This window comes from Scatophagus argus, chromosome 13 (assembly GCF_020382885.2).
Source record: "Scatophagus argus isolate fScaArg1 chromosome 13, fScaArg1.pri, whole genome shotgun sequence".
Taxonomy (NCBI): Eukaryota; Metazoa; Chordata; class Actinopteri; family Scatophagidae; genus Scatophagus; species Scatophagus argus.
This window is the reverse complement of record NC_058505.1, coordinates 17,797,894-17,822,739: the sequence shown is the minus strand read 5'-3', so window position 1 is coordinate 17,822,739 and position 24,846 is coordinate 17,797,894. Positions and strand designations below refer to the sequence as shown.

Sequence of the window (24,846 nt, the reverse complement as noted above, 5' to 3'; positions counted from 1 at the left end):
AAAGTGACAACAGCGTCAGGCTGAATCTACTTTTTATGGACCACAATCAAGCTCAGGTCCCTGCTCTGCAGGATCCATGTGGCGACATTTGTTTCCTGTCATCATGGTCTGTTTTTGTGTCTATACAACATTTTAAAAGTTACAGCATCGTGATGGACGTGAGACAAACCCTTGTAAAGCTGAGAGAAGCTGAAGTGACAGGATGTGACTTGGACCGTGGTCTGGATGGCAGATTCACCAACTATTTGATAAATTAAGTAATTTTTCATGTGAATTGGCAGAAAATACTGTTTTTAGCCTCTCACATATGGAGATTCCCTGCTTTCCACTGTTTTATATCATTTTATAAACCAAATAATCAATTGATTAATCTAAAAATACTTGGCTGATTAATTTATAATCAAATTAATGTGCAGCAGCCCTGCTGTATGCAGGCATATCTTCATGTGCAGAGAACACAGTATGATTTCTGATAGACACTCTGAGAGGTATTAGTAGTTGAATCAAGTTTAGATATATATGATTTAAATGTTTCAGAGTTTTGCACTTTTATGAGACAGAAAACTAAAAGAATCAAATTAAGAGAATTAAAAGACAAAATAAGGGTTTTTACTCCAGCAGATTAACATAGAAGAAAGATAGATTTATTACATTTCAATTTCCCAAAGGCCACAAGAAATTGCACATCAACATCAAACCTTGCAATTTGCAGCCATTCGTGTTTCATCACACAGGAGTTATTAAATGTTGTGTTTTTAGTCAGCTGGGATAGGCTCCAGCCCCCCGCGACTCTGACGAATAAGTGGTAAAGAAAATGGTTGGATGGATGTTGAGTTCACACATGGGACATATTGGTTGTTACTGGTAAGAGAAGAAAATGTTGCTTAAAAACTTTCTCTCTTTCTCTGCTTCAGAGGAGTTAGACCAGTAAATGAGGCTGGCTGATAGTGGCAGTATTGGCTTATTGCAGATATATCATATAATGTATACTGTATGTTAGTTGACAAGTAACAAGAAATTACAAATCACCTTAGCGGTCATTCAGAAAGTGTCACTGTTGCACAGTTTGTCCAGCAGAGCACACAGACGAGTTGATTTTTTCAGTGGTAAAATCCTGCTTTGTATCTTGGTCACATACGCACACAAATGTTTTTATTTTCTTTTGGCCAATAAACTGAAGTTACTGTTGGCCTGAAAAATTCAGCATCAGCTGTCTATAGTTCCAACCAGCAACCCTTTGGCTGCAGACCTGCTGCTGAACGCAACATGTCATTTGATTTATTGTTCAGAGAATTTGAAACAGCAGTCTTGCAGATCACATGTTGTCAAGATGGGTGCGTGTGTGTGTGTGTGTTGTGTCTGCGTGCCAGTCCATGGCTCCGCTCTACTTTCAGTCTAATTATCATAATTATTTGCAGTGATGATGGCCATATCACATCTGGCTGTTATGGGAATTAATTTTCATTTAACTAAAATATTTTTTTCTCTCTGTAATCTAATTCTTTACCACCGTGTCCTAGCATGCAAACCAAAACAGTGCACAGTTGCAATATTCTCATTCTGCATTTAACTGATCAACGTCATCTGCATGTATTCCTTGATTATATATGTGATAGAGTAGTGAGCATGTTCACAGCTTCTTACCATTTTGTATTATCAGTTACCTTTTAAAGGGGGAATGCTCTCACTGTAATCCATCATCAATAGAACTATCATTGCTTTCATGATCCATTTATGACATTGCAAATGGACCCTAACCTATTTATTTTTGTGGCAAATGGGAAAGCACTGGATTCGGTGTGTGAGACGAGCTGATCTGAGATCAATGTGGGCCAAATAAGCAGATCAAGTGAAAGCAGATAACTAGCGTCTGGTTGGACGTGTGAGGGGATCAATGCATTTCAGGACAGGAGGAGTTGGAAAACTCACAGAGCTTGCTCAATATGAAAAGGATACAATGGTATTTGTCAAAAGGGGAACATAAAAATGTATCCTCTCACTGGAAAGCTTTTTCAGTTATTAAAATGTCAGATTCTGTCACTGGCTATAATGAGGGGATGGATTTTTGACAGTGGAAAGGTCTTTAGTATTGTTTCTATTTAGATAGTGGCTTTGGTCTCTGATCAGACTACCTGCAAACTTTCTTTATTATTTAAGAAGGAAAGAAGATTCCCAGTAAGAATGAAAAGGTAATGTGTTCTTAAAGTTTCCAGGTAACATTTTTAAGCTATTCAAACTATACTATATAGTCAAAAGTTTTGGAACACCTGACCATTACAACAATAGAGACTTTCCAAGAAATTTTTTCTGTCGGAATTTTCGCCCATTCATGCAGTAGGGCATTGGTGAGGTCAGGCACTGATGTTGGACCAAAAGGCCTGGTTCACAATCTCTGTTCCAGTTCACTCCAAAGGTGTTGGATGGGGCTGAGGTCAGGACTCTGTGTGGGCCAGTCAAGTTCTTCCACGCCAAACTCATCCAACATGTCTTTATGGACTTTGATTTGTGCACTGGGGCACAGTCATGCTGGAATAGAAAAGGACCTTCACCAAACTGTTGATGCAAAGTTGGAAGCATAGCACTTTACTAGAAGTAAGAGGCCTGCCCCAAACCCTGAAAATATACCACACTACGCCTGAATTCATTAATAAAGGTGTATCCCAAAACTTTTATCTGTATGGTGTATATTTAGCAACCTCCTTGGTACAATTGATTTGTTCTTTTCTGAATTATTTAAAGGTCCATTGTGCAGGATTTACAGACAGAAATACAATATTCATAATTATCTACCATTTTGCACCAACATGTTTCCACAGTAGCCCAGAATGGACAAACCAAACACTAGCTCTAGAGAGGCCCTTCAGTGTTTTTCACATTTTTAGTAGCCATCTAAGGGATGAGACTGTTTACATTCAGTTAGCTGCAATATGCAACTACATCGCTATGCTACACACTAGACCTTTAAAATAAACATTCAAAATTGGTTACAGCTGAAGTCTGACCTTATTAACATGTTAGCAAAATACAAAAACACTTGACAGATTTTTTTGTACCAAAAAAAAGTATTATGTATTTGTGTCTTGGAACAAAGGGTCCTGCGGAAACAGCCCCCATACAGACAAAGTGAATAGTGAATATAACAGGTCTAGAAATAACTAAAGGGAAAGTAGAAATTTGACTTGATTTGACAATTTGAAACACTAAAAAGCGTGCTTGATTTTTAAAGAGACAACTGTATGTGATAATGTATCAATATAGTGTTTACAGCTTGGTACAGCAAATGGTCAAAAATAAATAAAAGAATGCACTCACATGTTCAGTGTTCAATGTTCAGTGATTTGTTTGTTGCTGCACACAGTTTAGTTTGAGAACGTCAAGAGAAAACGAGGATGACATTTTGGCTTTCAGGGGTGAGTTTTATTGTGATGTTAAAAGTGTTGCTGGCAGGTTGATGCCCAGTTTTCTTCAGTTCAGCTGAGGCAAACAAGTGGTTGTGCCATCCTAAATCAGTGCTGTGAAAACCCTTGGTCAGGGCTACAGACTGTGGACTTAATCCCTCTGACTCAGAACTATGGCTGCCCTAGTTTGACAGAGACTGTTGGATAACATGAATCTGGTGGTCAATGGTAAGCGTAAAATATTTATGTTGTGTCTCTGGACCTCCCTCAGTAGCATATTCCAATCAGAAAATCAGAGGCAATCCAGCTTTTGACTTAAGCCTTTATACATTGCAATTACACAATGCTTGAAAAAGAAATAGTGAATTTGACCTTTTATATTAGTGGCTAGATCCTATTCAGACAAGCGTGTAAACAGCCACTTTCATGTTGTAATTACAAGTTGAAGCCACTGTCTGTAGAATTCAGGTCATTCTGCTTATAGAGACACTGACACAGTCCCAGTTTTAACAAAAAAAATGTCATGTCATCAAATGTCCCTCAGTTTTGATTCAGCTCTTTTTGATACAGACATTGATGCCAGAATTACAAATTTTAAGACTTTAGTCCTGCAATAGCTGATTTCTGTGGCCATTTGATGGCAGCACAACAAGCTGTAAAAGCTATAATGACTTTGGCATCTTCAACATATCAATTCACGAGGTGTCTCCACTTCTTCCCATTGAACAAAAGTGGACCCAAAATGTCTTGGATACAAGTGCTGCCATCTTGTGCTGGTGATGTAAATTGAAGCCGGGGTCTGTGCAGTAACAATCAGTAGTGGAGCTGTGGTACTGATTTGCGCTGATGTGCTGTGTGTGTGACACCCTCTCCACCTTGTTGACAAACTTGATCTACTGCAGTTAAAGCAAACTTCTGTGACCTAAAGTTTGGACACCTCTCATTCCTAGATAAGGATTTTGTTTAATTATCTCTCCTCAACTTTTAATACAGGGAATACACACACACACACACACACACACACACATACATACACATGCACACACTTTGGTTGTCTGTCTGACCAGGGGTCCAGGGTTAAACTCACGCTGCAGGATAGGCTGTTCAACAATACCAGAGGGGTCCCATGTCAGATACAAATTTCAAGTTTTTCTCATTCTTCTCCTGATTCTGAACACGTGTAAAAATATATACTTTAAGTTTGTTGTGCTAAGTACTGATAGAAAAAACAGGCCTTTTGGATAGTGATTTGATCTGTGGATCAAATCCAAGAAGCCATAAAATTGTTGATTCATAAGCATGTACAATTGAATTAGATTCATTATTGTCTCTCACCTTCTTCCACCTCTGCTTTTCTCTCTGTGTTCACTTCCCACTTCACTGTCTGCAGCTGTAAGTAAATTCTAGTACAGGAGAATCAGGATGAAAAGATGGCAGCCATGTTGTTACCAACGGGTCCTGATGGCTTGCGCCGGTTCACTCGCGAATCCCTGGCTGCGCTGGAGCAGCGGATTGCGGAGGAGCAGGCCAAGAATGCCAAGGTTTGCCATGATGCTCACAGGAACACAGAGCCATCCAAACCCAGGCCCGACCTGGAGGCAGGCAAGCAGCTGCCACGCATCTACGGTGACATCCCTCCAGAACTTATCGGGTTGCCCCTGGAGGACATTGATCCCTTTTACTACAAGAACCAGAGGGTGAGAGCTTCTGTGTGTTTGCATTTGCTTGGTTGGTTAGATGGTGGTGGTTGTGTGTTGTCTAGAAGTGCACTGATTGCAATTTTGTTGGCAGATTCTGATTTCTGAAGTGTGACCTACCTGTGATTTTTGCAGATGCTGATATTCTTTCTAAGAACTATAATTGGCAGCATATACAGACAAAAATCAGCTTTTCCTCAATGCAAAATTTTAATTTTAGAATTCATTTAATTTTAATGTCATTAAAGAAATAAGTTAAATTTCACGATTTCCCCTCAAAATAAAGTGCTGTGCAACTGCAAAGAGCTACAAATGACAGTTAACTGAAAATGAGCTGTATGTCTAAGTTTATCTGATATATTTTCACTGTACCAAACAAAAGCAGGTACAACAAATTTAAATTACTAAACAAATGTCAGTTACTTATATCATTTTACAGTATGCTTATAAATTCACCAGGGCTGAGGTAAATGATCAGATTTCTGAAGCCTCCATTCTCAACTATGAAGAACAATTGATCATCCAGGGCCATGAATTCCGTAATTGTCCTTGTAATTGTTTTGGGCTTTTTGCTGTTCATACCACGGAAAGATAGGAGACGCCGCTGGCTTGTGTCTGGCACTGAGCTCTGGAGTGTCTGATTGGGTTTGTTGTTCCACTTTCGTGGTAGTTCCCCTTGGTTTACTTTGGTGATACATGTATTTCAAATTGCAAGCTTTGTGTCATCTTCACTCACAGTGAAGAACTTCCAGGCTAAAGACGTATTAGCGTGCAGCTGTGACAGTGACTGTGAACATTGTGAACATCACTGTGTGACATTTTCAATACTACGTGTTTAAAACAGTTGGCGGCTCAAATTATCTTCAGCTAAACTTTCAAATACATTTTTCCTCAGAACAAGGACTGTATATTTTGTCTCCTATCACCTACTTTGAGCTCTAAGATTAAGAAGTGAATGGACAGGATTGACTGCTTAAAGGAAAAACTGCTTTATCATACACACTGACATCTGATTATTATTTTTAGATGGACTTGAAATATTAGGAACTTACTCTTTAATGGTACAACTGAATGTTTTTCATTTCCCACAAATAGCTTTCACTGAACAGATCTAACGTTTATACCCTTCTGCATCTTTAAACATTCACAGACATGATCACATTTGATTGCATCAGTAGCACAGAGGGTAACTGATGATTAATGTACTGTTTTACTTTAGACTTACTTTAGATTATTAACAAAACTCTCATCTGGACTTATGAACATGATACATCAGTGATCCTCCTAATCAGCTGATGTTTTCACTAAATTCGTCAAGTGGTGTTTTAAAGCAGCTATCTGAGATGAGAGGAGGAGGACCCACATCTCTTTAGATCTCTTTTGGAGGCAAAAATAGGATTAGCAAGTTTTGATTTGCAGAGTAGATCAGGCCGCTGCCCATTAATGGGCCGCTTATGGAGAGATGAAAACGGATGTGGCAGTCATTCTCAGGGTCTCTTTGTTTTGGCATGTGATACACTGCTGGATGGAAGGATAATCCAAAGATGAAAAATATTTAAATAAATGCCACATCTGTTGGGGAAAGGTTCAGGCCGCTTTGGAGTCGTCTGCATTATCTCAACTGGCCTCACTCGGTTGCGTGCATATGCACTCACTGCTTCCTTGGAGGCAGAAGTGCTTATGTTGAAAGTTAACACAGATGGTAGACGGAGTGCTAGACTCAACACAGCAGTTATACTGCCATCCCTGCACGGTAAAGAGAACAGCTGAACCGCTGCACAGAGATGTTGAGTGTCTCTGCACAACTGAGAAAAAACATTTGTCTGAAAATTTGTGTGGGATTTGTCTTTGCATTGTTATGACTCGTTACATTTTGTTTTATTTTTATGTGGAATGTAAACAATAATAACTGAAAAATTTGACTTTTCTCACTGATTTTTAATTTTTTTTCTGTTTCTGTTTTGCAGACTTTTATAGTACTTAACAAAGGGAAGGCCATCTTCAGATTCAGTGCCACCTCTGCACTTTACATATTTAGTCCATTTCACTTTATCAGATCAATCGCCATAAAAATTTTAGTCCACTCATATCCTTTTTGATTACCCAGTGCCTGTGTGAAATAATCCTGTGGCTTTCAGGTGGAGTGACTTTGTTATTTCTTATCAGTTTGTATAATGAAATTTGTGATTAAGTATTGGTAGGTGAGTGGGGGAAAGTGCACTAAAAAGACAGAGAGGATTGAAGTGATAAGAGGATATTTTAGTTGTTATTAATTAGGTCTGATAATAATTAATATCAGTGTCCTGATATTTCTGATAACATGATTTGTGAATCTAGCAGCCTACTGAGAACAAACTACTGTGAAAAGTTTCCATCAAAAAATAATTTGATGCTGTGAAAAGTCTAAATTCCGCTCCTTGCATCTCATACCAGCAGATAAACCAATTTCTAATATTTACTGATATCCCTCCGTGGGTTTCTATTGGATTTTTTCCAAAGTCCCATTTTTCAAACAGCTTTGTAATGGTCCTCCCTGACATCGCAGACCAAATTCCCTCATATCCCTCTTTTAATCTCTGAAATGAAATAAGAGCAAGGAGATTTCAGATCATGTGACCGCCGCCTATCATTTCCCAGACAGCCGATTGGTACTTTGCATGCAGGAGGAGTCTTTCTTCTGGATCTCCTCCAGATTGTACATGACAAAACATCTTTTTATCAAATTATCTATTGAATACTGACAATATTATGCTGTGAACTACATGCAATGAATCCTACTGACATGACATTCATTTTGTAATAAAAATAAAATGAAATAATTTCCAAGATTGAAATTTTGAAGTTTTAAATGATTTCATCTTTCAAGGTTAGTAACTGACAGATTGTTCCTGTTGAGCGGAATTTACTTATATTTTCCATAATCTGCATTTAGTGTACTTCCAATGCCGTTGGCACACAGTGATTATTTATCCTAGTGGTCCTATTTCATCTGATTAAAAGAAATGTGCTGTGATACATTGATGGCATTGCACTTATTTGACTATAAAACTGTAACTTACTGCACCTTCCTTAACCTCCTCTCCACATTGTTTAGCCTGTTTATAATGTTCACTATTCTGACCAACTGTTTCTTCATGGCCATGTCGGATCCAGCACCATGGACCAAGTACCTGGAGTAAGTACTTACAATATTTAAGCTGTTAACTGACCCTGAACTTTGTGTCTCAGACAGAAATTGAAAAAAAGCTGTGCTACGTTTTCTAATGTGGGGCTTTGCTGGGCTTTGTTGTTTTGTCAGTGATGATTAAAGAATCAGCTGACACGTAAGTACATGATGTGTGTAATATTTACTGCGGTCAGAAAACCGTATTGGCATGTTTGAAGAAAGTGGGTGATGTGGAATGCAAACTGAAGCTTAAAGGTCTTCAGAAATATTGTGATGTGCATGATGTGTCACCAGTTTTATTTTGTTCATTTTACTGCTTCAGAAATGAAATGACTGGAATATGTTTTAAATTTATTTAGAAATTCATTTATAAGAAATTTGAAAACAGTGAGATGAGAAGATTGATACCGTACTATATCTATATATATGAAGCTGCAGCCTGTAGTCTATTAGCTTACCTGAGCTTAAAGACTGAAAACAACAAAAACAACTGCACCTCTTGCTTACACCTCAGTTTTTGCATGAAGTAAACAAACTAATTCAAGGCTGGACTTGAATTACTGATACTTGAGCAGGAAATGTGGATAATGTAGACCATTATGTTATTTTAAATGTTGAGGCATGTTATCCCTCCTATCAGTCCTTTATAATTCCAGTTACTATAAACTATCAGCTGCATTTTAAGAATTTCAGGCTGAGTGTTTGCATGTTATTCAGTCTTTTATTTATCCTGCTTTGCCTTTCGGTCCTCATTGTTACCGATTGCAGCTGATTTTAAGGCACAAATGCTGGATTCAGAGCTAACGGCATTCTCTCCCCCTTCTGTGAACATTTTTCAGGTATACTTTCACTGCTATTTATACTTTTGAGTCAGCGATAAAGATATTTGCGAGAGGGTTCTGTGTAGTGCCGTTCACCTTCCTGAGAGATCCGTGGAACTGGCTCGACTTCACCGTCATTGTCATGGCGTGAGTAGCAATAGATTCATATTCCCTTCACACTGACACTCACTTTCCATCAGCAGTGGCTACAGCTATCAGAGAAACATCCAATTAAAAAGGTCTACTTTAATTCAGTGTTCGCCGCCTTGTGGGGCAGGTGTGCAAACCGTGATGAAGGGCAGATAACACAACCTATTTCTTTGTACAGTGTTTTTCGGTAATATCGAATCAGTCGCTCATCCTGAGTGGTGATTTGTAACAACATGACCAATAAGCCTGTTGTTGAGGTCAGAGATCAGTGTGCCATGACTGACAACCCACAATGCAGGTAGCGAATTATTCAGGTGACCTCTTGAGGCACTTATGCAGCATTGTCTGAGACCAATCATCCTGAAAGGACATTCGCTTTGTTTGAAAACAGCAAGACAAAATCCCTTTTACAGGGTAGAGACACACTGAAAGCTGTCATTACCTTTGGTGATTAATTTGTTTTTGATTAATTATGGTTAAGTCAGCTAATTCATCTGTCATTTCAACTCTTTAACCCATGCAGAAACTTCCTGAAAAAAAAAAGGTCTGTACACTAATATAAAAATAATCCCAGCAGCAGGCAGCTATTTTCAACAATAATGCTTCAGAAACAAATCTGCAAGTTACATCAGTGTCATGCAGCAGACAGAGTTATGGTGGAGCATTTAGCAATAAAGAGACAGATATTTCTTTCAGGGCGGCACGGTGGTGCAGTGGTCAGCACTGTCGCCTCATAGCAAGAGTCGAATCCCGGTCTGGGCCCTTCTATGTGGAGTTTGCATGTTCTTCCTGCGCCTGTGTGGGTTTTCTCCGGGTACTCCGGCTTCCTCCCACAATACCAAAAACATGCACATTAGGTTAATTGGCTACTCTACATTGCCCCTAGGTGTGAGTGTGAGAGTGTGTGGTTGTTTGTCTTTGTGTGTTGGCCCTGCGATTGACTGGCGACCAGTCCAGGGTGAGCCCGTAGTCAGCTGGGATAGGCTCCAGCTCCCCCGCGACCCTGACGGATAAGTGGTATAGAAAATGGATGGATGGACATTTCCTTCAGGAGTTGGTGGAGCCCAAAACAGCTGCTCAAGGAGAGCATTTGGAAAGAAACACAAGTCTAGAGCAATAATGATCTTGCTCCATGTCTGCCGGATATAAAATAAATAATAAATAGGTAACTATTTGCTAACAAGTTAGTCATATTTATGTGTCAGTGTTGTGGTCACCACTTCTTTCTGTTGCTCCCAAACAGTCAAAAACCCTTTAAATGGCACCTTCTCCTTCATTAGAAATTACAACATTTATGAATATGCAAATACTTTTCATTTCACAAGTTAATCTGCTGAAAACAAGATGTGTCCTTCATGGTAAAGTCCATTCTCAGTGTTTGTGCACTGCAAGTTTCAGGTTTCCACATCTCACAGGACTGACCTCTAAACTATGGATGATGGCACAAATGATGCTTGTAGGCTCTGCCTCAATTTTCATTGAGCACAGAAAACAATGTACACTTTCAGTAATGAATGTGAAAACAGCCTTTTAGTGTCAGACTCTGTACATACATCACTCTACACACAGTAAAACTCAAACATGTAACTGTTGGAACAAGCAGAAAAAGTTTGACACGAGGGAGACTTTAAGACACTCACACATTCCACAAGAACTAAACTTTTTTTTTGATTATACATTGTTCACTGCATGTGTACATGAATTTAAAGAGTGACTGAATGAAATAATGGACTGAAGCAAACAAAAGACTTTCCTTACAAATTAATGTTATTTAATTGAAATGTACGCTATATAGACAAAAGTATTCAGACATACCTCTTTACTATTTTAATTCAGGTGTGGTATTGGGCTGTTTTTCAGGTGCTGGCATTGACCCCTCACTTCCAGTGAAGGGAAATCTTAATGCTTCAGCATACCAAGACATTTTGGACAATGCTATGCTTCCAACTTTGTGGCAGCAGTTTAGGGAAGGTCCTTTTCTATTCCAGCATGACTGTGCTCCAGTGCACAAAGCAAAGTCCATAAAGACATGGCTGGATGAGTTTGGTGTGAAAGAACTTGATTGGCCCACACAAAGTCCTGACCTCAACCCCATCACCTGGGATGAACTGGAACAGAGATTGTGAGCCAGACCTTTTGATCCCACATCAGTGTCTGACCTCACAAATGCTCTAATGCATGAATGGGCAAAAAAACTCCCACAGAAACACTCCAAAACATTATGGAAAGTCTTCCCACAAGAGTGGAAGCTGTTACAGCTGCAAAGCTGTCTGTGTATTTAGAATACAATGTTATCAAAATCCTTGTTATGGTCAGGTGGCCCAATACATTTGCCTGTATCGTGTATTTATAAAAACATGATACAAACTATTAAGTATGTTTGAACATCAATTCCCCACTGATCATACAGATTATCTAAATTGCCACTTTGTTAAATATTCCTGCACAGGTTCCTAAATCTCCTTATACCTAATTCCAGATATGTGACAGAATTTGTCGACCTTGGAAACGTCTCAGCGTTAAGAACCTTCAGAGTACTACGAGCACTGAAAACCATCTCAGTTATCCCAGGTAAGGCGGCCATCAGCCCGAAGACCATATATTTCTACAATATGTCTCCTTGCATGTTATCTTGTTTGAATCAGCCTTTTCCACATAAACAGAAAATATAATTTGTCTGTGCATTACCGAACTGGTGATGTGTCGTCTCCTGTCCTCCTTCAAGGTCTGAAGACCATTGTTGGTGCTTTGATCCAGTCTGTGAAGAAGCTGGCAGATGTGATGATCCTGACTGTATTCTGTCTCAGCGTGTTCGCCCTCATTGGCCTGCAACTTTTCATGGGGCTGCTACGACAAAAGTGCGTCCGCAGTCTTTCACACTGCGTCAACTCCTCCTATAGTTCCAACGCATCCTTCTTCTGCAACAATCGAACCTGGAGCTCCAGGGCGGACTTCCTCAACAGTGAAGGTCAGCTGGAAATAAAAAAAAGTGTTTCACACATGTACAATGCTCTGAATGCTGTCCAGTATTATTAACATTCAGAGAAGTTAGAAAAGTCTTTTGTTAATTTCTTCTCCCTCTTTCCTTAGAAAATTTTTACAAGGTTGAAGGAGCAAAGGATGCCTTAATATGTGGATATGGAAGTGATGCAGGGTGAGTGAGTATTTGTCGTGCTTACTGCTTGTTAATCATCTGCAGGCTGTTACATCATATCAAAGCATCTAATGGCTCTTGATCTCATGTATGTGAAGTGTTTAATTGGATACAGCAGCTTGAGCATCAGGCTTGGTGCAAATAGTTTTCACAGAACAGGAAAAAACAGATACAACAATAAATTATATTCCTAAGGCTTTATATTTAAATCTGTGACTTAATGTATAGAGGAATGATCCTGTCAGGGGTGGGGTGTAGCGTGAGAGAGGCTGCACACAAGACAACATGTGGTGTGGATAATCACCCCGGCTCAACTGGAACCCTTTACTGAGAAACATGTCGTTGCCAGCTGGAGAGAGGGGGGTCTTTGGAGATTTCATCATCTCAAAAGCTCTATAACATGATTAGGTTAACGGTAGTGGGCCGGATCATTTCGAATTGTTATTGCTGAGAGGAGGTACTGTACTAAAGCCTTCAAGCAGTACCTAAGCTTTGTTTCAGAAACACCTGTGATTTAATTCCTTCCATCAAGAGAAATGTTGACATGCACAGTCGATATTTTATATGAAGAGTGATGGACTTTGTTCCCAATCAAAGGCACAGTGTGAAACCATCCCAATATTGCTACTCAGCCTACGCACTGAATAATCCTATAAAACCAAATGCTTTTGAAACAAGCACAACAGGATGACTCTGCCCGTGCCAGGCCCAGTTCAAGGGTTATGGTGAACTAAATACCCATCTGTGTGAAATTGAAATCCTGCGGCTTCAACAAATGGCTTCCATTAGGTCCTCCTGTTGATGATACAAGATAATGGATGATAGCAGATAACAAAAATGGCGATGATTTCAAGCTTTAACAGAGAAGTTTGCTTTGCTTTCCTTATGCTCTCAAAACAACTGATTCTATACTGAAACTTTTTAGGTTCTTTATATTGGTCGATAACGGTATCTTTAAACAATTCATCAAAGACCTATTTTGCACGGTTCAATTTAAAGACTCTCTGTATATCTTTCACTGATGGCCTAACTGACATAGCACATGTGATTCATGCATGTATCTTATGCTAAATTATTTATACCGAAGAAACAAAGATGGTACAAGAGAAAAGTTAAAAAAGTCTGCGACAGTGCTGTGGCGTTCCTTTCCATTTACCCTAGTAGCAAGTCAAAGTAAATCAATCAGAATCAGAATTCTTTTATTTATCAGAATTCCTTTATTTATCCCCGAAGGGAAATTCTTTCAAAGACTATTTTATTTTATAATTAACCTTTCCGTGCCCCAAATTTTTTGGGGGGACCCTGGGGCACCTTATTGAAACATTTCAGGAGAGATTTAAATCTGTATGTGACCTTTTTTGCATTGTATTAAGATAACACTGATATTAATGCAGTATTTCAGTGAGTTAACAGGAAAGTATAGATACAGTGGAGGTAGTTACACAATTTCATTGGCATGAGAGAGAGCAGCAAAACCTTTAGTTTTTAATTTCCCTCTGTAACCTCACCTATAAAAAACAGGAAGTTAATCTCCCAAGAAGTGAAATCTGATTCAGTAATTTGTGCTCAAGTCAGACTGAAAAGAGGATACATGTGAGGGCATTCAATGGCAAATGACATCATTAAACTCCCCTAAATAGTAGGTCAGTAAGATCAGAATAGTATCAATGTGACCTAACCAGCTGTCTGCAATTGGGCTTTGTTGTCTGTTGTTTGTATTTCTGCCATTTGTGGAGCTCTAACAGTGTGATCAACACTGGGTCTCATTCAGTTTTAGTCCTTTTTTCTCTGTCTAATGGGTGTTTTAATGGCTCTTTGGACAATAGGAGAACAAGGAGGATTAGTCTTTTTATGTCCTTACCAGGTTATACCTTATAATAAAAACAAGATATCTTATGTCTCTGTTGGCAAAATGATTGAGAAAGCTCCTGTGACATTTTAGATGGAAGTTTCTCAGGCTGGCTGTGGAGACCGGCAAGATATTAAGCAGGTCAGGATGGAGGACGTAAAACATAGAGGATGCTTAATCTTTTGAGTGTATTCCAACAAGTAATCCCTGAGTAGATTTCCAAATTAAAGCTTTGGATACGTTATGATGACACACACACAGTCACACACATGCACACAAATACACACACATACACAAATGGGCACTTATGTGGACACACACATTTTCATCAGCTGAAAATATCATTTGCATGATATTTTCAGCCTAGATGAAAATGTGTTAACAAGTTTGTGATAAATGATTTGCTCAAAGGTCCAAGCTGTTTCTCATCGCCTATAGAGTTGAGGCAAAAGCTTATCCGCTGACATCTTAAAGCCACTGTGTGATGTGATTATGACTTTCAACTTTTGCCTTTGACTGGTGTGGGCATGAAAACCCACCACCTCAGCCCCTCCCACCACAGAGGGAAAACACTTTGCTGCAGTTGACAGATGTCGCTCTGTTCTGTTACACAAACTGCAGTAAATTGATGGCACACTCTCAAGGATATTACTCTATTAAATAAACATTTCAGCATAGAGTTTTGACAATTGCTCCTTAAACACAAATCATTCATATTTGAAATTCTATGTTTCCAAATGTATGCTGTCAGTTGTAGATGTCTGGCATTCCAGGAAGCCATTGATATCCAGTTGTTTTCATGTGGCAGAAGACACTTGTAGAGGTTAAGGAGGGAGAGGGGACAAACAAAAACAAAGAAAAGTGACTAATTAATCAAATCAAATAGAAGCAAAATAATAATAATAATAATAATGCAGTAATTGTTAATGTAGATTTGTAGCTTCTGGTAAAATTTCCATTCTTTTTAGCTCTGGAGGTTGACTGTCAGATTCTGCTTCAAGGGGTAAAGCAATCTAGTTAATAGATAATAGTATTGAGTAATAAACTGTAGGATGCCTATTGTATTACTCTTACAACGTAATATACACAGAAAGGAGAAACACTGACGTGACAATATTCTGGTCTTCCCTGAACAAACGGTTGCAAGCCATCAGTTCCTCGTGTGGACTGTGAGTGTGGGGAGACGGATCAGACCCCGCTACAACTGCTCGAGGCAACAGCTCTCTTGAGGATCACTAAATCCATACAAGAACAGTCTCATGGGCAGTTACTGTAGGGACCTGAGGGAGACGAGGTTCCTTGTTTTTACAGCAGCATCCAAATGCAAGAGAAGTCTCAGATTCACAGGGTTGTTAAAGTGACAGCACTGGAAGACAGAGATTAGCAACCACGACATTAAATGTAAGAATCTATTTGTGCACATTGGATGTTAGGCAGACAAACTTAAGTGCTGGAGGTACCTGAACATACTATTAGACATTTTAACATGAAGCTCAACATGAACAAATGGTAGAATGATGCTTGCAATATGAATCATTGTGCCCTGCAGGAGCTTATGACTTGTTAACTAAGCAAGCTCTTGTTTGGACAGGCATTGTTTAATATTCAACAGGTGAGAGAGTTGCAGCAGTTATTTCGATTCGTCTGCAGATTATTTTTCCTACTATTAGCTTAAATTGTATCTATAAAATGTCATAAAATGCCCAGCACAAATTGCTGAATTGCTGTCTTCTTTTGACCGACAAACAGTGATAACCTAGAAAAGCAGCAGTGAAGAAGCATCTTCACAACTGAGAAATTTGAATCAAAGAATGTTTGTTTGAAAAATTACAACAATGATTTATCAATTATGAAAATAGTTCTTCAGTAATATTTCATTGATGAGAGGAAACTGTTGTTTGTGTAAATTGTATAAATCATCATAAGTGTTCCTCCTTTCAACTTTGCAAGTAATATAAGTAACATATTCACAAACCGACAACAAACCATATGCCGTCCTTCGAGACAGGAGCTAATTGCAGATTCTGTGTGCGTTTTTTATCATATTGAGTAAAAGCAACAAGCAGACTGGTGATGGGTTGAGCAGTGCAGCAGAGGGAAGGAACTGTCTTACAGGAAGATGTCACCAGTCTCACGCAGCCTCCTCTGCCCTCACTGCTGGATATTAGTGAACATTCCTGCTTAGCCGACTGGTTGGTGAGATGTGCAGCTGTTCTCACAGCAGCATTCTGCTGCCCAGCTGTTTCCCAGCCATTATGAAATTATTCTGCATTCAGATTGACATGGCAGTCCAGCTTGTTCTCAGCTGCTGGACTTAAATATTTGCTGTAATGCCACTATGCTGACAATGAAGATCAGAGATGGAGGCATGGAGTTGAAATTTTTTTTGAACTGCAATTTGATATCCATCTGGCTCAGCATAATCCCGTTTGCTCCAGTGCCTTTTAGTGCTCCGGCCTGGAATGAATTTCAAGAAGCCTCTTCAGTTTAAATGATAGTGTTGCTAGTGATTAATGACTCACCCGCATCGCTGCCTGTTGGGGTCAAAGGCCACAGGGCTACATGTAGATACTGGAGATATTTTTAACTCTGGTAAAACAGCCTGCACGCTACCATAGCCATATCTGTCCCAGCTGCCTTTGATTTTATTGTGTGCAGACTTTGTTTATCAGTGTTGTTCCGCTATCATCTGTCTGCTGCTTTTCAACTGTTTGTGCATTACAGGAAGTGTCCAGATGGATTTGACTGCCTAAAAGTAGGGAGGAATCCAAACTATGGCTACACCAGTTTTGATACCTTTGGCTGGGCTTTTCTGGCCCTCTTCCGACTTATGACACAAGACTACTGGGAAAAACTATTTCACCAGGTAATCTTTAATCTCACATTTAATCTACCAATAGTCTGTGATCATTTGCTCCTCTCCTTTATTAATAATCCATACTTTCACATTCTTAGAAATTTAAATTGAACCACAAATCCATAGTGGTATACAATAATTTTACTCCATCAAATGTTGTGATTTTAAAATAATGCTTGTTTTCAGTCTGGATAGTATGTCCTTAGACTGGCCATCATTTCTATTAGTTATGATAGTATTGTGTTTACCTGATTTCTAGCATAATGTTACCAGATTCCAAACTGCATGGAGATGGGAGAAAAATCTAAAGAGTTCAAAACTTCAGCAGAACTTGTAGAATAGATTAGATTAGATTAAATTAGATTCAACGTTATTGTCATTACACATGTACAAGTACAATGCAACGAAACGCAGTTTGGCATCTAACCAGAAGTGCAACAAGCAGTAAGTGCCAGGTATACATATATAGAATATAGAACAACTTAATTGTTAGACCAACACAATTCGACTTATCAGCATCATGCACCGAACAACAGTCAAACAAATTTGCACAGTGGAGCATGTAGCAGCGAATGAGTAAGATTTCCCTCAGGACCTTTAAGAGACCATGAACAGAGAGCAAATACTGGACTTAAATTTATCAGGTAACTAGACTCTAAATGTATGCTAATTCCACTGTTTCAGTGCCCCCAGATGGACAAAAAAATTGAGTGATGTGTCTTTAAAAGGTTAACTTGGGAGACATAAAGTCCTGGTGTCAACATAATTTTACATTGTAATGGTACATGATATGAACGGCTCAGGAGGCCAATCATATTAGCTTTACCATTTAATGTATGTATAAACTAAGGGGAGTGGCTATTACCCAGACTGTGAACTGTTACATTATACAATCCAACAAACACTTATAATGACTATTTAAGATACTGTTATTTTAACTGAGTAAGGGACTTAGATAAAATAGATAAAACTGAGTATTTGTTTGCCTCTAATCATTAGAGATCTGTTGCTTTCCATCTTGTTGCTTCGTGTATCGGAATCACACCATCCCCAAACATTATGCCAAAACCTGAGGACAGGTCACAGGTTTAAAAAAGGACTGGAATTTTCCTTTAACAAGTGAATTTGTTTGTACTGACTTCATGTCTGCTCCATCAGACTCTGCGCTCAGCAGGGAAGACGTACATGGTTTTCTTTGTGCTGGTAATCTTCCTGGGTTCCTTCTACCTGGTCAACCTCATCCTGGCTGTAGTGGCCATGGCCTATGAGGAGCAGAATCAGGCAACCATTGCTGAGGCCTGGCAGAAGGAGAGGGAGTTTCAGCTGGCTATGGAGCACCTTCGCAGAGAGCAAAGAGTAGGTGCAACTCAAGTAATCAGACAGGATTAACATGTGTGCTTTAAAAAGTAAAGAAAAATTAATGTCCTGTAACATTATTTATTTCTGTGTCAGTTGGCAGCCAAAAGACAAGCACAGGAGACAGACTCAGTGCTGTCCCCGGAGTTGTCTCCATTTTGTCTGAAGACAGGCAGCATACGTCGCAGCAGCAGCAGAAGAAGAAGATCACACAGGACATTGTCTGAGGAAACAGCAGAGGAAGCTGCTGAAGAGAAGTTTGATCCGCTGGATGACCCAATGGTACATCACCCAACAGTTACTTCAAAATGTTTCTCTCTGACCTTATTAGAAGCTACAGGAGCTAATGTATCCTCTGTGTTTCTGCAGCCTCCTCTGTCTCCCCTTCCAGTCCACCCTCTGCTGGCTACACTCTCTGCTCACCCCCTAAGCACCAGGAGAGGAAGCCAGAACAGCATCTTCAGCTCTTTCCGAGCCCGCAACAACTCAGAGGCTGACTTTGGAGATGATGAGTACAGCATTCACGGAGACGTCTTCAGGAGTCGCACCAGTTCAACAGCAACACCCTGGAAGAGAAGGACGGGGAGTGTGCGGAGCCACTGCTCCCAGATCTTCACCCAGAGCCTCAACGTCAATGGCCGACTCAATATTTCCCTTGACCAGAATGGAGTGACCACTCTGGGTCTGCATACTCCCACCTCCATGCCTGCTTACAGCATGGAAAGGGTCAGGGAGGACACTGTGAGTGATAGAAACCTGTGTGTCATTAGAAAGCTCTGAAAAAGATGCTTTTATTTAGTACTCTGAATTTCTCATACTGGAGCAACCTTACATTAATCTTAACTAATCAACTACTAAATAAAAAGAGAATCATGCCCTAAAATGATTTTTTTGTGTTTTCTGTCTACCAGAAACCCACTTATGCTGAGGAAACATTTCCCAGACCTCTCCCCCAGCCTTCCCCAACTGTGGCTGAGCCTCCTCCAGTGCCAAGGAAAAGAGGGCTAAGCTCTGTCAGCTTCCTTAGCGATGCTATGGGTGGTGAGTCCTTTTGAATTTTAAAAGAATAGTTAGTTTCAGTCAATATGATGCTTGAAAGAGCAGGTGATTGGCTTAGGTAGCACAGTGGCTGTAAACACTGGGAAAGTAAACAAGGTGCATTAAGTGTTCCCATCACCCTGAGGTTACACTTTCATTTCTGTATGGATTTGGAGTTATACTGTTGCTCTTTCCATCTCTTTCCAGTCTTTATGCAAGCTACTTTAACTAGCTGGATATCGCTTCATATTTACTGTACACTACATAAGAGTTGTATCAAGCTTCTCATCTAATTCTCAACCAGAAAGCAAACAAGCAAAATTATATACGTAAAACATTACATATTCAAGCACAAAACTCTGAGTTGTCCATGCTTAGGCTTCAGGTTATGTCATTTTGAAAAGAAATGAAAAGGCAAGTGTAGGTTTACATTTCAAAGGAGAGTTTAACAAAAGGTTCGAAGATTAATGAATTCACCTTGGTGTCTCTTTGCAGAATTGGAGGAATCACGGCAAAAGTGCCATCCATGCTGGTACACGTTTGCTAAGAGGTACCTGATATGGGACTGCTGCCCCTGGTGGCTGCAGGTGAAGGAGTGGGTGAAGTACATGGTGATGGACCCCTTCCTGGATCTGGGTATCACCATATGCATTGTGCTGAACACCCTCTTCATGGCCCTGGAGCACTACCCCATGACGGAGGAGTTCAACACGATGCTTTCAGTGGGCAATCTGGTAAGGGGTTTTTAATGACAGGGGTGGGCAGGTTTTCCAGCATTTGACACACATCCTTCTAAGTGCTGTTGGGTTAGCAGTGAAGAGAGCTGAGAGCTTCACTGAGAAGAAAGTGAAGAGGAAAGATGAATGGCATTCATTCAGATAATGTATTTCTGTATCAGACAGCTAGGTTTTTTATAGCCAGCGCTGTGCAGGACTTAAGGTCAAACAGGGCTATGTTGATCCTTTGTCATAGGTTCTGTTGTAGACTATTTGTGATTATCTTTGGTAAGAGGGAGTATTTTTAGCAAGAGGAAGGACTGATTCTCTCATTTGTATTTTGCCATCTCCCCCTACTGGCAAAATGTATGTTCTGCCAGTGTCTTCAAGTTTGAAAACCTACTGCACCTACTTGAAAAAGGACAAATTGAAATAATACTCATTAAGTTGCTTATGTTTTAGTCCAATTTCTGTTTGTATCTTGTTGTTTTGTATCATTTGTATAATTTGTGTTTTGTCTGTTGTTTAGCAGGATATCTCAAAAGATGTTTCTGTCCCTGTGCATGTTTTCTAGGTGTTCACGGGGATCTTTACAGCTGAGATGGTGCTGAAGCTGATTGCGCTGGATCCCTATTATTACTTCCAACAGGGCTGGAACATCTTTGACGGAATCATAGTTTGTCTCAGTCTGATGGAGTTAGGTCTGTCCAATGTAGAGGGGCTGTCTGTCCTGCGATCTTTTAGACTGGTAACAGAAATCTTTAACTCTTCCTCATGTATATTTTTTAAAAATTGTGATTTTCCAAAAGTAGGTTTTTCTTTGCCATAGTTTGCCTTTGTGTTCCTTTTACAAATGCAATAAATGCAAGGCAATTGACATATACGGCTAATGGTGGATGACCCACTTTAATATGGTAGATTAAACTGCAGTTATTGTACACAAAAATTTAAGTAACTTTTCTTTGTGTGCAGAATGCAGTTAGACATATTTCTGCTTCTTTTTGCAGTTTAAACAAGAGAGAGAGATAATCCTTTAATCCAAGCAAGGACTTATTCTAATGTTTTGACTGAGGGTTGGTTAACAATTAAGTTAAACACTCACCTGAGACTATAAAACATGTTAAAATATTATTAAAAGATTCTAGAACATCTTACAATCTACCACCTAATTAATTTATTTAACACAGTCATGTAAAGATGCAGTATCATTTGCTTTCTTCACTTTGTTCTCCTTATCAGTTGCGAGTCTTCAAGCTGGCAAAATCCTGGCCCACTCTTAACACTCTAATCAAGATTATTGGTAACTCAGTGGGCGCTCTGGGAAACCTGACGCTGGTATTGGCCATCATCGTCTTCATCTTTGCTGTGGTGGGCATGCAGCTGTTTGGCAAGAACTACCAGGACTGTGTGTGTAAGATCTCGTTTGACTGTCAGCTGCCTCGCTGGCACATGAAGGACTTCTTCCACTCCTTCCTGATTGTGTTTCGGGTGCTGTGCGGCGAATGGATTGAGACCATGTGGGATTGTATGGAAGTTGCCGGGCAGCCCCTCTGTATCCTGGTGTTCATGTTGGTCATGGTCATAGGGAACTTGGTGGTGAGTATAAAACTGGATATTTTATATGATTTAAAATCTCTGTCAATGAATCTCCTGATCAAAAGTAAAACTGAATTGATCATACTAACAAGTATTGACTGTGTGACCACAGGCTGATAAAGTTTATTTCTTTGTGTCATGGAGCTCCATTATGGTCCATAAACTTTTAAATACAGATCAGTGAGCCATCAGTGTTACACTGGCTGACATGCTCCATCATTATGATGAACATGGGCAAGAATACATTGCTAGTATAAAGCTTGCTAGCCCCCAAAAACTGTCTCCATAACAAACACACTGTTTAAGCCAATTGGAGTTGTTTCTGAAAATCACAGTGCCCTGTTGCTTGCCTCTATTTAACTGAGTTTATTCAGCCTCTTTCAAAATGAAAATTTATATTGTTGTTCTGGTTACAGTGTTTTAAATTGTTTTAGGAGGAACCATAGCCAAAGACAGGATGGGGATGGTGTTTTGAAACACAGACTAACATGGTGTTTGTTGTCTCTTAATTGGATTTGTTGACAATAACAGAAAACACAGAATATCACCACCATCCCTTAACAATATATAATAAAAGGAAGTCCGGGTAGAGAGAAATTCAATTGCAATTGTCAATGCAACCAACTGTAACCGCTGTCAAATCCAAATAAAGATGTCATGAGTAATCAGGGATTGTGTCGTACCAATGAGGATTGGTGATTCCGTATTATGAGGACAGGACATCCTGGAACAGTTGCTAGTGGATCATTGTGATATATTTTGCAAACTCACATATTATGTAATGCAAAGGTTTTTCTGTTTTTCCTTGGTGTGTTCTTCAATGTGTGCCAGTCACTGAGAAAGTGGTTGTGTCAGAGCATCATGCTAACTGTCTTGCAGATTAGCATTAGAAGCTTTCAAAACAGATCATGTCTGGACAACATATAAACCATCTGTTGTCCCCCCCTAAGTAATATATGTATTATCTGCACATGCTGTCATGTAAACTGTAGCCACAACAGGGCTGAATGACCAACAGGGCTGAATGCTTTATCCACTACTAATGAACTAAGCTTTATGGGTGAAATTGTTACCTAAGGACTGTGCAAAAGATCAGCCAAAGCCACAGAGTATTCTTTCTGTTGTTGCAGCCTTTTCAGCAGGTACTGAGTTTCGCACAGGATGAAAGACAGCTTGCCCATCATTGCGAGCAGCTGTTTCTGTAGAGAATTGTTCACCTGTGTGACAGCTTTGTTTGTGCACAACTGCTGTTGCTTGGTGCCATAGAAAGCATATGTATATTTACTGGTCCACACATATGGTGATTTGCTGTCCAGCTGTGTCCTGTAAGCTAATGTTAATGAGGACAGATTAAGAAAAAAAAAAACAAAAACGGAAGGGCAGGCAGCCAGTGGTCGCAGCATTTATTTGTGGTCAGTGTAGGGTCATTTTGGAAATACATAAAATCAGAGGTTGTTGTGTTATCTGTTTCTTTCAGCCTGAAAGAGTGAAATATAGTTTTTATTTATTATTACAATGTTCTGTTATTATCATGAATTTTTTGACCTAATTAATTTTCTAGATTTCTTTTCATTCTGTTTTTTTTGCTAGCACATTTAGAATCATGGCCTGACCCAAACATAAATTAGCAATATACAGCATACACATTATGCAAGTCCAAACAAGAAACAAATGTGCCACCACCCAGTGGCTTTTCCATCTCAGATAATAAAAATAGTATTGTACACTAAAATGTGAGCATCATCTGTACTACAACCCATTCAGTTTGTTGCACAACTATTTTAAAACCCTTTCAGGCTTTTAAATAAGTGGAACAAGGCTTTGAGTATGGACTTCCTGTTGGATATGGTTTAAACACCTGTTCCCAGCTCTCTGTTCCCTCTGCCATTAAATGCCAGTTTGTTCCACATTTAATCCTATGCGCTGAAATGTATTCGCCCGTCAGAAATGTTTTAAAACCATTTTGGTTAAATCTAAAATACTATTTATATATATATATATATACTATACTAAAATACTAATACTTTTTTTGCCTGGATGATTGTGTTTAGTGTAATCTAAAGTATCTAAGGATGATAGCAGCTTCTCATTGTATTTCCTCATAATACACATAGCAACCAAATTTTAAAATTTTTAAAACTTCTAAAACCATAAATCATAAAAAAAAAATTGTCAGAATAAGAGTTTAGAAGGTCTTTTCACCTTTCCAAAACCAAAAAACAGAAGCGTAAGGGATAGATTAAGCAGTATATTTATCTGATCTAATGTAGGCTGTACATGTCAGCATGCCTGTAAAGTTTGCCATTGTTTCCAAGGCAAGAGGTATGTAATTAGCTGCAGTAGTTCAAGTCAACTTTATTTCTATAGCCCATTTTTACAAGCAGTTTGTCTCAAAGGGCTTAACATAACATCAGCAACATCCTCTGCCCTTCGACCCTCACATCGACTAAGGAAAAACTCCCAGAAAAACCTTTACAGGAAAAAATGGAAGAAACCTCAGGGTGAGCAACAGAGGAGGGATCCCTCACCCAGGACGGGCAGACGTGCAATGGATGTTGTACAGTAGTGTATGTTACTTTGTGAGGCTACATGTTACGTTAGAAAAATACTAGTTCAGGAAGTCTGACTAGTATATCAGACTTAATAGTTCTGCCTTGTAAGTTATCCCTCATCATCAAATCATATACAAACAAAGCTTTTTTTAAAATATGAACATTAAATCATAAATCTAGTCACCGTGTCATGTGTGTGTTTTCCCTAGCAAGCATCCAACCATAATATTATAGCATACTCAATTTTTGTTTTAAAACTAACCAGTTAGAAAATCCAGCTGTAGAGAAGGCTTTCACAGTTTTTCCGTTAGCTTTAGTTTTTTCCTTTGCTCTTGTGGCTTGTGGTTCTTTGGCCAACAAAATTCATGACCAGAAAATACAAATGAAAGTACAAAAAATTACAATGAATTTTAAGTGTTAAACCTGCTTTTTGTGAAGTGCTTACTGCATTACGTCAGATCACACAGCCTGACGACGGAAGCAACTGTAAAGCAGT

At 39.3% G+C, this 24,846-nt stretch overlaps 1 protein-coding gene across 1 annotated transcript in view; it reads left to right on the top strand.

Annotated features, from left to right (window-relative positions):
- Positions 1-24,846, top strand: part of LOC124068975 (sodium channel protein type 4 subunit alpha B-like) — a 40,980-nt gene that overhangs the window by 2,138 nt on the left and 13,996 nt on the right. The window contains exons 2-16 of the mRNA XM_046407606.1: positions 4,789-5,095; positions 7,063-7,181; positions 8,181-8,270; positions 9,101-9,229; positions 11,712-11,803; positions 11,958-12,200; positions 12,323-12,386; positions 16,960-17,101; positions 18,251-18,448; positions 18,545-18,730; positions 18,818-19,189; positions 19,360-19,489; positions 19,982-20,220; positions 20,777-20,950; positions 21,442-21,798. Coding sequence (XP_046263562.1) covers positions 4,829-5,095; positions 7,063-7,181; positions 8,181-8,270; positions 9,101-9,229; positions 11,712-11,803; positions 11,958-12,200; positions 12,323-12,386; positions 16,960-17,101; positions 18,251-18,448; positions 18,545-18,730; positions 18,818-19,189; positions 19,360-19,489; positions 19,982-20,220; positions 20,777-20,950; positions 21,442-21,798 — 2,802 coding nt within the window. The 5' untranslated portion in view covers positions 4,789-4,828. The remainder of the gene's footprint in view (positions 1-4,788; positions 5,096-7,062; positions 7,182-8,180; positions 8,271-9,100; positions 9,230-11,711; positions 11,804-11,957; positions 12,201-12,322; positions 12,387-16,959; positions 17,102-18,250; positions 18,449-18,544; positions 18,731-18,817; positions 19,190-19,359; positions 19,490-19,981; positions 20,221-20,776; positions 20,951-21,441; positions 21,799-24,846) is intronic.